This window comes from Castor canadensis, chromosome 15 (genome assembly GCF_047511655.1).
Source record: "Castor canadensis chromosome 15, mCasCan1.hap1v2, whole genome shotgun sequence".
In the NCBI taxonomy this organism is placed as follows: Eukaryota; Metazoa; Chordata; class Mammalia; order Rodentia; family Castoridae; genus Castor; species Castor canadensis.
In genome coordinates, this window is record NC_133400.1 from 9,119,858 (window position 1) to 9,133,987 (window position 14,130).

The 14,130-nt window shown below is 38.9% G+C and overlaps 1 protein-coding gene across 19 annotated transcripts in view; it reads right to left on the reverse strand.

The window, feature by feature from the left end:
* Positions 1–14,130, reverse strand: part of Wwox (WW domain containing oxidoreductase) — a 927,061-nt gene that overhangs the window by 649,997 nt on the left and 262,934 nt on the right. For 18 of the 19 annotated variants that reach the window (XR_012441878.1, XR_012441877.1, XR_012441881.1 and 15 more), the window contains one exon: positions 5,882–6,067. Coding sequence is in view for 14 of the 19 variants with exons in the window: in XM_074055599.1 (XP_073911700.1) it covers positions 5,882–6,067 (186 nt within the window). In the remaining 5 variants the exon portion in view is untranslated. Of the gene's footprint in view, positions 1–3,957; positions 4,496–5,881; positions 6,068–14,130 lie in introns of those variants that run through there. The other variant, XM_074055605.1, reaches the window with a different exon arrangement.

A 14,130-nucleotide genomic window follows, 5' to 3' on the forward strand; every position in this document is an offset into this window, starting at 1 on the left:
AGATTGGGAGGATTACATTTTGAGGCCAGCTCAGGCAAAAAGTTAGGGAAATGACATCTAAAAAAGATGGGCATGGTTGCTCACACTTGTCATCCCAGGTACCTGGGAGGATTGTGGTCCAGGCTGAGCGGGGTATACATGCAAGACACTATTTGAAAAATAACTAAAGCAAAAAGGGGCAAGGTTCAAGTGGTAGACAGCCTGCCTAAAAGGTGCAAGATCCTCAGTTCAAACTGTAGTCTCTAAAAAATAATAATGATAATGATAATGATCATGGTGACTTAATGCAAACCAACTGGATCCAAAGACAGACCTAGTCGAAGCCCACATTCGTAAGTGCAGCAGAACAAACATGCTGAACTCCCTCCACCTCTCAAATACATTTTTCAAAACCTTCCACTGGAAGTTCAAGGATAATTAAATTAAATGAAAAAGCATCTTAAGTAAAGGGTTACTGCTTCTGGAAACAAAAAGATAACACACTCCAAACCCTTGACAGGGCTCTCCTGGATTATTTGAGCCAATGTTTGAGTCCTGTACATTTTCATTTGAGCATCCAAGTAAATATAGATGAGCCGAGCTGCCTCTAAGACTCTTTTCCAGATTAAAAATTAATGATTATAACGGGGTTAAAACCTTGGTGAGGTGCCATCAATAGTCATACATTTAAAAGATAAATGTAAACAAAGGCAAAATGAGTTCTGGCAGAGTCTAGTGTTCTTAAGTATACCCATGGCATAGATGTACACAAATCAAAGTAACTAGTTGATGTTTTATAATTGGGTCTGATGGAGTCGTTAAACACCAGCTGGTTGTTTCTCTTTCTTTCTTTCTTTCCTTTCTTTCCTTCTCAAAAAATAACATGACTGCTCTGAAAATACAATTGGATCACATCAGACAAGGAATTTTCTAGATGGGCTCATGTTTATTTAAGGACTCTTCTTATTTTGCTTCACTAAATTAATTCTGAGCTCTGGGTAATAAGGAAGTATGGTGAGAATACCCCCAGAAAACAGCTATAGGAAAAATATCTTGCTATTCCTTTAGGTAAGCAGTTCAGGTTGGGCTAAAACCAAGAAAAGTATTGCAGGGGCAGGTGAAATTCCTGTTTTAATGGAAATTAAATATCCCTCATCTAGGACTTAGTGAATGACATTCAGTTTCTAGTGTTAAATGACACTGCCCCTCTCAAGTCATCAACAAAGCCAGTGACCACAAATGTCATCAAGGATTCAGCAATGAGACATTGAAAGTAATTTTTGGCTGCTTGTTTTCAAGTCCCCAAACCACAGGAAGACCCCGGACTTCTGAGCTTAATTGTGCAAGGTAGTAGAACTTAGCAGGAAATTTGAATATTTTATGGGGGCCTTTGTCTGGTGGAAATAAAGACTGCCCACAGGGGCCAGGGATGGTGGCTATCCTGCAACACAGGCAGAGCCTGGCTCCATGAAGATTGCCTCACTAGGTGCTCCAGCTGATGCAAAGCCTGGAGCTAATTATCTGAGCCTCTAGCCTCACACATATACAGCTTAACATGCACTGCCTTTGCAGGACTCCAATGGACACCTGTGTAAGTGAGGAGTGAATGCATGTTCGGATTTCATAAGGTTTTGTGTAGAGTGTTAGACTTCACTGGATGGGGGCGGGTGTTGGGGTCCACAAATCCACACACCTATTGACAGTATACATTTGCCAGTACACACACGAAGCAATTGATGCATGGACACACACATCTGATTGTTTTCTCTGTAGTCCTGGACAAGCATTTCCATGTTAAAATATGTGCTCTTTGTTACCCATTTATCAGTTTTTGTATTACGGTTAAGTTATCATATTGAATTGAAAGTATGTTCGTGCAAGAAATTATATTATTTCTGAACTTGACTTTAATGTCCTAATAAGGAGTAAAAGAAAAGCTGTCACAAAAGAACTACTAAGTTGGAAACTCAAACACCCAAGGTGTGGGATGTGATGTGGAAACCCTACCTACTAAAGTAGGAAAAAACATGGAGAATTTGCAGAACATGTAAAAGATATGGGATAAACTAACTCCCTTCACTGTTACCCTTGACGCTTCCTTCATCAGCAGCTGCTAGATTGCCTTAGTGACTTGTTTAGTTTAACTCAGCTCAGGGACACTTCTTCTAGAATGTTCTCGCTAACTACCTCTCACCCAGTTGGATGTCACAATGATTTCTTTGTGGTGGGAGGGATACATTGAAAGAAGCAAAGAGATTAAAATACTGGTTTCTATGGAAATAAAGTACCCACCCTCTAGGAACTACTCTGTTCAATGACAGCCACTGCCCCTCCAAGATCAGTAGCAAACCCTCTGGGGCTACCTTTGTGTATCACCTATGCATTGTTCCACACTGGACCACAAGTTACTCATTCACCTGTTTCCACTGATAGACTGCGACTTCTTGGAGAGCACAAGGAGAGATTCTCATGATTTGCCTATTGGAGTTGCTGAATCACAGTAGGGACTAAATCCAGGATTGAAGTCTGCTCATGGGTTTAGAATTCCAACCTAAGGGGCAAGTTTCCCTCATTACAAAAAGCCTTGTTTTGAGTCTTGCTTGAAAGTCAACATTTACTACTCAGTTCAAATCCTCTAAGTGCTACATTAATATTTGCATATTAATGTTTAGAAAGAATTCCCTGCTTTGCCTTTTAAGGATGATGCAGAAGTATGTCACATCTGGCGAACACTGGGAAGATTAAACTCTTTATTTTATTACTTTATTTTTAAATTTATTTTTGCAGTGCTTGGAATGGAAACTAGGGCTTCAAGCATGCTAGGCAGGTGCTCCACCTGCAGCCCTCAATTAAATCCCTAAGAGAAGAACCTAGTCTAGAAAACAAACTGCCATGATAAGAAATTCTATGCAAAAGGTCGCAGGACAGCTTCAAGACAGAGAAGCACAGGTGGATGGAAAGCCTCAGTCCTCCCCCTGTCAACAGCCCCTTACCCCCACAGTGGAGCCCTGACTTCCTCCCCAACTCTCCTGCATCTTGAAGGCCTGATTAGCCTTATTGAGAGCTGTCCAGGAAGTGTGAAGTAGGCCACTTTCTGAACCCTTTGAGCTGGGGCAGAGCTTCCTGAAAAAAATGACCTGCTCATCTCTCAGCTGAAGATGCAACAGGGCAAACCTTCAAAGGCTGCCTGCTCTGATTGCACATTGAAAAACTCACAGAGCCAAACAATGAGGACTGAGCAAAATTATTGCTTGCTGATATACTAAAATGTTAATGCCTTCTGAGGGACCCCATCTTGCATTTGTACACACACTACTCTTTTTATTTTTTTGGCTGAATATTTTTTTTTATTCCCAAATTAAGTAATTAATATGGATTCTATGCCCACAAAAGCTAGTTCAGAATTTTCATGAGAAACTGTGTGTACATGGCTGTTTTGCATATGTGATTGTGTGTGTGACTGTGTTTTGTGTACTTGTGAGCATGGTTTTGTGTGATTGTGTGAGTGTGATCAGTGTGTATGACTGTGTGTGTGGCTATATTGTATGTAATTGTATGTGTGTGCTCAGGTTTGTAACTGTGTGCTCAGGTATGGTCATATGTGGTTCCATGTGTATGAGCATGTGTGTGATTATATTGTGTGTGGCTGTGGTTGTGTGTGGTTGTATGTGTGATTGATCATGTGTGTGACTGTGTGTGGTTGTGTTGTGTTGTGTATGGTCACATGTGGTTATATATGAAACTAATCGTGTGGAATTGATCATGTGTATGATTCTGTTGTGCGTGGTCGAGTTGTGTAGTTGTATTATGTATGACTGCGTTGTGTGTGGCTGTGTCACGTGTGTGTCACTTTGGCCCTCAACACTGTCATAGCCATTTAGCGTCATGCAGCCAGAACTCTGCTCTTTTCATTCTGTTTTAATTGTTACCTGAAATTTTTTTCTCACCAAGAAAGTCAAATTCTCATTTCAAAATGATATATTTTAGATAGGCAGAAATTCAATTCACTTGCTCAGACTCCAGATAAGTAACTAAAACACGGTGAAGACCCAGGAAGCCTAATAAATATTTTGCCTCGGGGCAGTCTAGTATAATATTTTCTGCAAACACAGGACTTTATTTTTCCCTTAACAGGGGGTCTTGACTCCAATGAAGAGCTTCCACCAAGGTTTATGGAGGTAATTAGATATCAACGCTTGCATTTTACAACATGGTTTAGGGCTCAGGGTTCTTGAATGGTGAGGGGTACCAGCTACCTGCGCACCCACATCCTCACTGGCTCTCTGGTCTGAGGAATGCAGCACAAGTATAATAAACAACCCAGCTTGAGGGAATTAACATTTTGTAAAAATACCCTTTAATAACATGCAAACTGGAAAAGCCGAGCCAGTCATCAGACAGGTGCAGGTTGTGTATAAATGAAAACAGATCTAATTCAGGAGGCCAAGGCCTTCCTTCCAAACTCATCTTTTCAATGAAATTAAGATTCGGATCTCCAAGGTAGGCACGAATTACACTGTGGATGGGGAGAGAACAAAGACGTCACATGAAATAGCACTGGAGATACACATTTTCAAAGGGGAGCAAGCAGCTGACAATTCGACATAATCTCCCATTAAATACAGGCTCATTTAAACATATCCCGTGGTGCCCTCCACATCTGGCAAACGATTGGGGCTGGCAGATTTATTTCCAGTGTACTCTCTCTCCTGCCTGCCCCCACAGTAGCCGCCCTCGCTCCTTAACAGGGCTACTCTACTTTCTTTCACAAACCTGGTATGATTTGCCAAGATAAGGCTGGCCAGATTTTGTAACCACCTAATTACGAGATGTTTCATGTCTTTTCACATGGGGGAGGATTATTACTGGCATTTTCCTTTCATTTCAGCCATCATAAATTTAAAATGGTAAAAGTAAATCTGTCTGCAGTGTGTCACTTATACCATAAGCCCCTGTGTTTGGGAGTGATAAAGGGTTCAAGCTAACCCTTGGCTGGTCTTTCTCTTCTAAGTCCCAAGGGTTACGTTTTATGGAAGTATGATTAAAAAAATAAGCTTCATTCTGGGTCACTAAAACATTTCAGGACTTAAGATGGAGACGAGGGAGGAAAAATAGGCCCGTGCATATTATTCTTTTCTCAACTACTCTGCTAAGACTGTAAGCTTTCCCCCATCCCCTCACCAAAAAAATGGAAAGGAGAAATCTCCCGAACAAGTGTGCCCTTCCATCTCAGAGTACTCAGAAGTACTCTTCTGAGTACTTCTCTTTGGACAAATAATTGTTTATCCCAATCCGGAAACAAATATGCTAAAAATACGAGGAAATTTTCCAATTTTAGTCCACTGACTGTTCTCCTAATGGTGATGGAAAAGAAGTAGCATCTGATGTTTTAATTGAAATTTTAACCAAAAGAGGTCTGGCCAGGTTTCTAATATGTTCTAACTACAGTACTTCCCTTTTTACAATTACACAGCTAATGTCTGCACTGAATTCCCTAATTTCTCATTATAAAACAATTGGATTTCATCTCACAGTCTTTAATTGCACTGTTTCTCCTGCTAGAATAACTGCACATTCTTCTTGGTAAGAATGTTGAATTACAAATCAATAAAGGTCATGCCATTCAGATTTAATCAATTATTATTCCATCTGTAAGCAAAATCAATGAGGAGCCTGAAGTACAGTTGTACAAACACTACACACTGTTATAGACAGTCCCGCCCCAAATCACTCCCCTAATCACACACAAAGAAAGACCTAGAAAACTTATGGAAGCCAGGCTGTGCACACTCACACTTGTCACAGTATGACTAATCAAAATTATTTTCTGAAATACGGTCTCAGGGGAGTTTTAGATGAAGCAAGGAAGGGAACAAGTATAAAACATGAATTTGCACCTCACCTGTGGGACTCAGAGGAGACCACAATGACACGGGCAGGGGCCGAGCGGCATAGCACATCCTGCAAGAGCTGCACAAGGTAGAAGTGGCCCAGGTGGTTCACCTGGAAAGTGGTCTCCAGGCCGTCTTTTGTGAGGCTCCAGGGCAGAGCAAAAGCTGCTGCATTGCACACAAGCACATGGAGAGACCTGGGGAACAAAACAGGCAACATTATGGGAACAATGACATGGACATGCAGACCAAAACAACGCCCGCCTCTCCCCCTGCCACCATCTCCCTCGCCCCCCTCCCCAGCAACAACCAGCTCTTTACTGGGCAGTTCCAGTCAACTGGAAACAAGATATCGTAAGATGCTGCATGCCTTTGAATGGACAACTGTTCTGGGTGGCTAGAATGAGAAGTTCCTGGAGTGTGGGACTTTTGGTATGAAAACGAGGACAGTACTGAGCATATTGGGACAACTGGTCACCCTACTTGGAACCCAGCTTCTCCTGTGTAATGAACTCTGAGCTGACTAATGCATTTCGTTTTTACCACCTTATGTATCAAAATATCCTGGAAAACAGAAATAAGGACAAGAGGACAAAATCTGATATAAAAATGCAGACATAAGACCCAGCATTTAGCAGGTGCAAAATAAATTTATCGAGGAGGAGACACTCTGTCCAAAGAGACATTGTATAATTCTCTCTTCTTATTCTGGGAGTGGTGGTGCACACTTGTAATTCCAGCACTCAGGAGGCTGAGGTAGGAGCATCACAAGTTCCAGGCCAGCCAGGACTACATAGTGAGAAACTATCTTTAAAAAAATTGTCTTTTTCTTTGTTTACTTGTACTTTCTTCTTATTTTTCATGGTTAACAAATGGTGTTTTTGTAATGAGGAAAAAATATAATCAAATAGACATTTTGCAGGAAAAAAAGAATTTTAGGAATTTAAATAGCACATTTAATAAGAGAGAAAAAGACAAGACAGGCTTTTACAGGAGCAATGGATTGTGAGTTTAAAGATCAACATTTTTTTCCCGAGTTCCAGGCAAATTGTCAAAAGTCACTGAGCTTCTGGTTCTTGTCTATAAAACAAGGGGTTAGAAAGTCATGGTGCTCAGTTTTCCTTACCTAGCTCAGAGTCCATGTCAATGGTTTTAGGTAATGCTTCCTTTTTTTGGGGAAAAAAAAAAAACCTTCCTATACTTCCATTTGAAAAAATTCAGTGTTCTTTTCAAATACACCCTTTCATAGATCTATTACTACTGCAAACAATCTGATTTTGTTTCTATCCTCAAGTAAAGAGTCACAAGTCAAAGGGTCACAAGTTTGAAAAAATGGGTATATGATAATGTAAAACAAAAAGAAAAATCTAGATAAAGATTCAAATAATCTGCTACCTAAAAAAAGTACAAAGAACTTGTTCAATGTACACTGTACACATGGACAGACTTACCACAATAAATCTCATGTTATTATTGTATGATCATTTAAAAATAAAATATTTTTTAAAGAAAATTAAAAACATTAAAAGTAAAAAAGAAAGAAAATGGCAAATATATGTAGTGATATATAAGACCCATTGTTATATGAAGAGTCTTTACAAAGTCAATAAGAAAAATGAACTCTAAGAGCCCAAAAGAAATACTGAAAGATACTTTCATTTTTTAAAAAATAGGTTACAAACAAACAATAGAAGATTTAATGGGTTTAACTGCACTAGAAACAAAAATTAAAATCTTTTTCTAGGTATAAAATTGGTAGGTCAAGTTATATATTATATTTTTATTATCTTTATAAAGTTGGTATTTTACACATACATATATATGGGACTTTCTGCACCCTGCATACTAGGTTGAAAATGTATAGACTGGGAATTAGAACAATTCCCATTATCTCCTGCTTCTAAGCAGTGAAGGAGACAGAGGCTGGACAGAGGGAGCACGTGATGCCAGGAAGGAGAAGTATTCCATCATCAGTAATGATTGGAATGCTAGCTTGTGGTGATAATGAAAAGCAGAACAACTTTCAGTCAGTTTTATCATTGTTTCTCAATTATCTACAATACAGCTCCACCATCTTCCCTGCACGTGAAGTAGAACCCTCCTGCAGCTGCCTCCTGCAGTCTACCCTTTGATAGACTGCTGCTGCTGCTGGAGTAGGTTGAAAGGTAGATTCAGAAAGCTATGTCCACCCCAATGAAACTGTGAGTGTGATCTTATTTGAAAAAAGGTATTTGCAAATGTGATCAAGTTCAGGACCTTAAGATAAGACCTTTCTGGAATAAGGTGGGAATGATCCAATGATAAGCATCCTTCCAAAAGAAGAGAGATGCTCAGAGAAAGGGATGTGGAGTGCCAGCAGGGTTTAGAGTGATATGTGTGCAAATGGAGGATGGCTGGAGCCGCTAGAAGCCCTGAGAGCAGCAGGGAATGAAGTCTCCAAGGCCTCCAGAAGGAAGCATCTGGGTAGATATGTTTAGCTTCCAGAACAGAGAGAGAATAAATTTCTGTTGTCTAAAACTGCTCAGTTTGTAGTAATTTGTTATGGCAGCTTGAGGAAACTAATCAAGATTCCAAGATACATTCCTCAGGAAATGTTCAAAATCCATATAAGAGTTTATGCATAAAATAAGTAACAATTATGTATAAATGAACTAAAATTATATATTAATTTAAAGCAATCTTAAATCTAGCAATAGAAGCAGTGATCAAGTCAGAAGTTCCCAAACTTTCTCAGTTTAATTTAAAGCAACTGGAATCTAAACTCTGTGAGAAATGATTCATACTCCTTTCCGTGAGAAATGATGTCTGCATATACACTCAGCAGTTAAGGGAGTGCAGAAGATGTTAGCTCTAGATGTGTAAGACATCTGCAGAGCACTTATTCCTTTTTAAGGTTTGAGGTATTTTCCTATTTTGGACAATAAGGATGAATTAATTTCCTTAAAAACTTTTCTGAGATATAATTCACACATCATGCAACTTACCTACTCTTAGTGTATAACTAATACTTTAATTGTATTCACAAAACTGTGTAATCCTCACCACATTCTAATGTATAACATTTTCCAACAGTAAAAAGAAACCCACACCCATCAGAAGTCACTATCCATTTTCTACCCAGCCCTCAGCACCATGATATACTCTCTGTCCTAAAGATCTATCAACTCTGAATATTTCACACACATTTGTTCTTGTGGTCTTTGGTGGCAGCTATCTTTCACTTGGAATAATGTTTTCAAGGTTCGTGCATGTTGTAGCGTGAATCAGTACTTCATTCCTTTTCTTAGCTATTCTCCATTTGATGAGCATTTAAGTTGTTTCTACTTTTTAGCAAGTATGAATCCTGCAGCTATCAGTGTTTGTTTACAGGCATTATGGAGATATATATTTTATTTCTCTTGAGAATGTATTTGGAAATGGAATTGCTGGGTTATATGGTAACTGTATGTTTAACATTTTGAGAAATATCAAAGCTTTCACCAGAGTGGATGCTGCCTGTCACATTCCCGCCAGCAATGTATCAGGATTCCAATGTCTTCACATACATGATGTTTGTAACCACCTGCCTTTCCTTATTTGAGCCATCCTCCTAATAGAACTGGTATCTCATTTTTGTTTTCATTTGTATTTTTCTAATAGCTAATGGTGGTGAGCATCTTTTTGCATGTTCCCTGGCAAGTAGTATACATTCTTTGCAGAAATATGTCTGGGGATCTTGTACCTGCTTTATAACTGAATTGTTTATCTTAGTATTACATTGTAAAGTTCTGATATATTATGGATAGAAATCCACTATCAGTATAAGAGTTCTTGATATATCATGTGTAGAATGTATTATCAGATACACGTTTTTGTAAATTTTCCCCCATTCTGTAGATTGCCTTTATACTTGCTTCTCCCCCCCCCTTCCCATTTTTGGGGGTTTTAGAGAAAAGATCTCATTATGTGACCCAGGCTGGACTCAAGCTCACTATCCTCCTGCCTCAGCCTCCCAGGTGCTGGGATTACAGGTATGCACCATCACCACACCTGGCTTCCTTTTATACTTTCTTGAAAGCATGTCATGCAGCTCAAAAGCTTTCAATTTTGAAGAATTCTCATTTATTTTTTTCTTTTGTCACTTGTGATTTGGCATTGTCTCTATGAAACCATTACATACCATCACAAAGATATATCCCTGTGTTTTCTTCGAATCATCTCAGAGCTTGGCCTCAAACACTTAGACTTATAACCCATTTTCAGCTAATTTTTGTACATGGTGTGTATAAGCGATCCAGTCTCATTCTTTTGCATGTGGATATGCATGTGGTTCTAATATCATTGTTGAGGAAAAGATTATTCATTCCCCAATTGGATTATTTTGGGACCACTTTGAAAAATCAGTTGATCAAATAGGGTTCATTTGTTTAATCTCAATTCTACTCTCTTTTCTGTATGTCCATGCTTATGACAGAAGTAGAGTTTTTGTTTTAATTGGGAGTAGTTTTTCTTCATTTTCAAGCAGGTTTTAGCTATTTGGTGTCATCTGCATTCACATGAAGTTCAGGATTAGCTTTTCAATTTCTGCAAAACATGCCAGCTGGGATTTTGAAAGAGACAGCATCGAATTTGTAGAGCAACTTGATGATATGGACATCAAACAATATTAAGTCTCCTGATCCATGGACATGGGATATCCTTATATTCAACTAGGAGTTCTTTGATTTTTTTTTTGACAATATTATATAGGTTTAAAGTGCAAGTTTTTCACATTCTTGTTACATTTATTCCTAAGTATTGTGTTCTTTCTGATGTTAGTGCAAGCAGACTGGGTTTCTTCATTTCGTTTTGAAATTGTTCTTTGCCAGCATATAGAAACAAATTGACTTTTGCATACTGAGCTTGTTAAATTTTTTAAATTTTTGTTATCTTATTGTTGTGCTGGGGGTACACTGTGACATTAACAAAAGTGCTTACAATATGTCTTAATTAATTTCACCCCTATTTCATACATATTGATCTTTTAGACTGGCACCAAGCTAAACACATTTCTTAGTTATAATGGTTTTTTTTTTAAAGTGGATTTCTTAGGATTTTGTACATAGTGTTGTCAACTGCAACAAATATAGTTTTACGTTTTTTTTCTTTTCTTTTTGGATGTTATTTTTCACCTTTGTTCAATGGTGCAGTAGACTTTCCAGTGCCATACTGACTTGAAATGATGGCAGTGACATTCTTGCTCTTTCCTGATCACACAGGGAAACCATTCAAACTTTCAGTTTTAAATATGGTGGTAGTTGTGGGTTTTTTATAGCAGCCCTTACTAGATGGAAATAATGACACTCTGTCTCAAGATTTTAAGTATTTTTGTCATGAAAAGGCATTAAACTTGTACAAATGCTTTTTTTTTCTGTTTATTAGGGTGCCCCTTTATTCTTCTCCTATCATGTATTCCACTGACTGATTTTTGAACATTAAACTAACTTTGAATGCCTTGGATAAGACCCTTTAGTCACCATACAGTCCTTTTTATATATTGCTGCATTTGGTATGCTAGAATTTTATTAAAGCTTTTGTGTTTCTATTCATAGGTGATCATTTTCTTTTCTTGTGACATCACTGGTCTTGGCAACAAGGAATAGTAGTTTCATCAAGCAAGTCAGGAAGTATATTCTGCTCTTCTATTGTTTGGAAGAGTTTGTGAGAGATAGATGGCAGCTCTTGTTTAAATGTTTGGTATGATCTTGAACTAAGAAGCATATACTAATAAATCACCAGGTTTTCTTTAACAAGTGAAACCATTAGGTGAAGCAATACAGATCCCATTAAGAAACTGTCCTATTCATTCTGTTGTTTCATCTACTTTCCAGTCTGTTACTGACCTAAAACTTAGAAGTGGCAATGTGTTTGAGGTCAGCTGTGTGGTTGGGATAACCTATTTTTCACATAAGGTGTCCAGCACCACTGTCAATGCACAGTGTCCCCCTAAAAAAGATCTGGTTCCTCTTTGAAGGGGTGGGCATGAAGGTTGTGAAGCATCTGACCTACCTACAATGCTTATCAGCCCTGTTGCCAATCAAAGCAGAACCTACAGACTTTTAGCTGGGGTAATCGAAGCCTTGCAGTAAAGCAGAAATGTTGGTAAAAAGCATGGAGGGGAAAGGGACAGATAGGCAAATACACACATTTGAGCTCTTTTTAGATTGCATGTCAAGTATTCAATTGACATCTTCAGAGTTGCTGATTTTGTAATTTGTTTTCATCCTTGTTTATTTGTTTGTTTAATCTTCAGAATAACCTTAAGTGACATTTATTATTTCTGTCATTTTGCAGACAGGAAATCAACTTTCCTAAGTGCTCTGGAGGCTAAAGGAGGAGAATCATGAGTTTGAACATAGCAAGTTCCAGGCCAGAAAAGATTACACAGCAAGACACTATCTCAGAAAAGAGAAAAAAAGAAGCAACTTTCCTGTAGACAGAAATTTAAGTATCAGAACAACCGAAAAAAAAAATAAGCAAATACATAAATGATTAAGAACAACAAAACCACAAAACAAAGGAGTTACTGACTTCAGGACTACCTTTTAAAAGCTCACCTCTCAGATATGCAAACTGGGATGGACAGAACCAAGTGCAGAAATTTCAGTCGCTTACCTGACTATGGCGTTATTGAACTTCAGTATACCTGTCTTCTCCCCTGTGAACTAGGAGCAGCAGAGCACACCCCTTCCAAGTTCATGGTGAACATAACCCTAGTATCTCACCAGTGTGACAGGTTAAATAATTGTTACTTCCTTTACTGCTCCATCCCTCCCTTTTATTCACAAGAGAACATTAAGTTCTTCAAAGTTGAATTCTGGAGTGTTTCCTTGTCTTTGAGACAGGCTGGATGAACAGTGAGAACTCTGACATTACATCACCACAATAACAAGAACTCCTCCTCCATTACTTTTACTCTTGCCTTGCAAGGTCTCAGGAAAATGGAAACCTAGCAAAGACCTCAGCCAAGAGGCATGGTCCCACACAAGGCCTGAGAAGCGCTTTCCTCTCTCCCAATTTTAACACTCTTCATTAATGTTAATTGCACAACACTGGAGGCAAAATGTGTACCAGCACCTAAAACATGTCACCTCTATTAATTAAAAACAGGCTTATGGAATATGAAACTATAAAGTGCTTGACTTTTTTTTCTTAATTGCAAAGACACCTAATTGGCTGGTACAAAAGGAAGTGAATTCCTTTAGCCTCACTTTAATGAGGTTTTTATTCAAATGGCACATTTTGCTAAATTTTGACTAAAAGCCATGGCAATTCAAAGGGGTCTGAGATGATGAATATTTACAGAATATCAAAAGAAAAGTTCAAACTATAAAGACAAAAAGGAAACAAAAATAGTATTATTCCAAGCTCAAAGTTGATATTGTTAGTGAGCACTTAAGGGACTGTTTTTTTCCTTTGAGGGGATTCTGACCTGTGATGGTCAGTGAAGGGAGAAGAAGACTGCCTAGCATGTACAGAATTAAAGATCCCATGAGAGAGCCCACATGTGCTCTGTGGCTCTCATATAACCATGGAGAATACATCCACCTCCAATGAGTGGACCCTGGAATTCTTCGAGCCTGATGAATATGGGGATGATTTTTTGAAAGCAGAGGTACCAGGACCTGGTATGGTGGCTCATACTTACAATCCCAGGGAGGCGGAGGTAGGAGGATCATGATCCAAGGCTAACCCCCTCTGAACAATAACTAAAGCAAAAAAGGGATGGGGTCTGGCTCAAGCAGTAGAGGGTTTGTCTGGCAAGTGCAAGGCCCTGAGTACAAACCCCAGTACAGGAAGGAAGGAAGGAAGGAAGGAAGAAAGGAAGGAAGGAAGGAAGAGAAGTGAGGGGAAGGGAGGGAAGGAGGGAGGAACTGGATGGTAGTGATAAGTGAAAGGAGGTCCTGGTCCAAGGCCTATCACTAACTCATTTTTAGACAACTGATCCCCAAGGCATCTTCCAGCTCCCTCCCACTTGAGCACACCACAAGCCCCACCCATTCTGTTTCCACATTTTCTTTTTTTTTTAAATGTTTTTATTAGTGCATAATAGTTGTACACGGTTTCATTGTGACATTTCCAAACATGCATACAATGTACTCCAGTTTGGCTCATCCCTTCCATTATTCTCCATCTTTCCCCTCCCCCCTCATAAAATGAATTCAATAGGTTTCAGTGTTCCATCTTCACACACATATAGAATGTACCTCAGTCATATTCTCTCTCCTTTGGCCTCTTCATT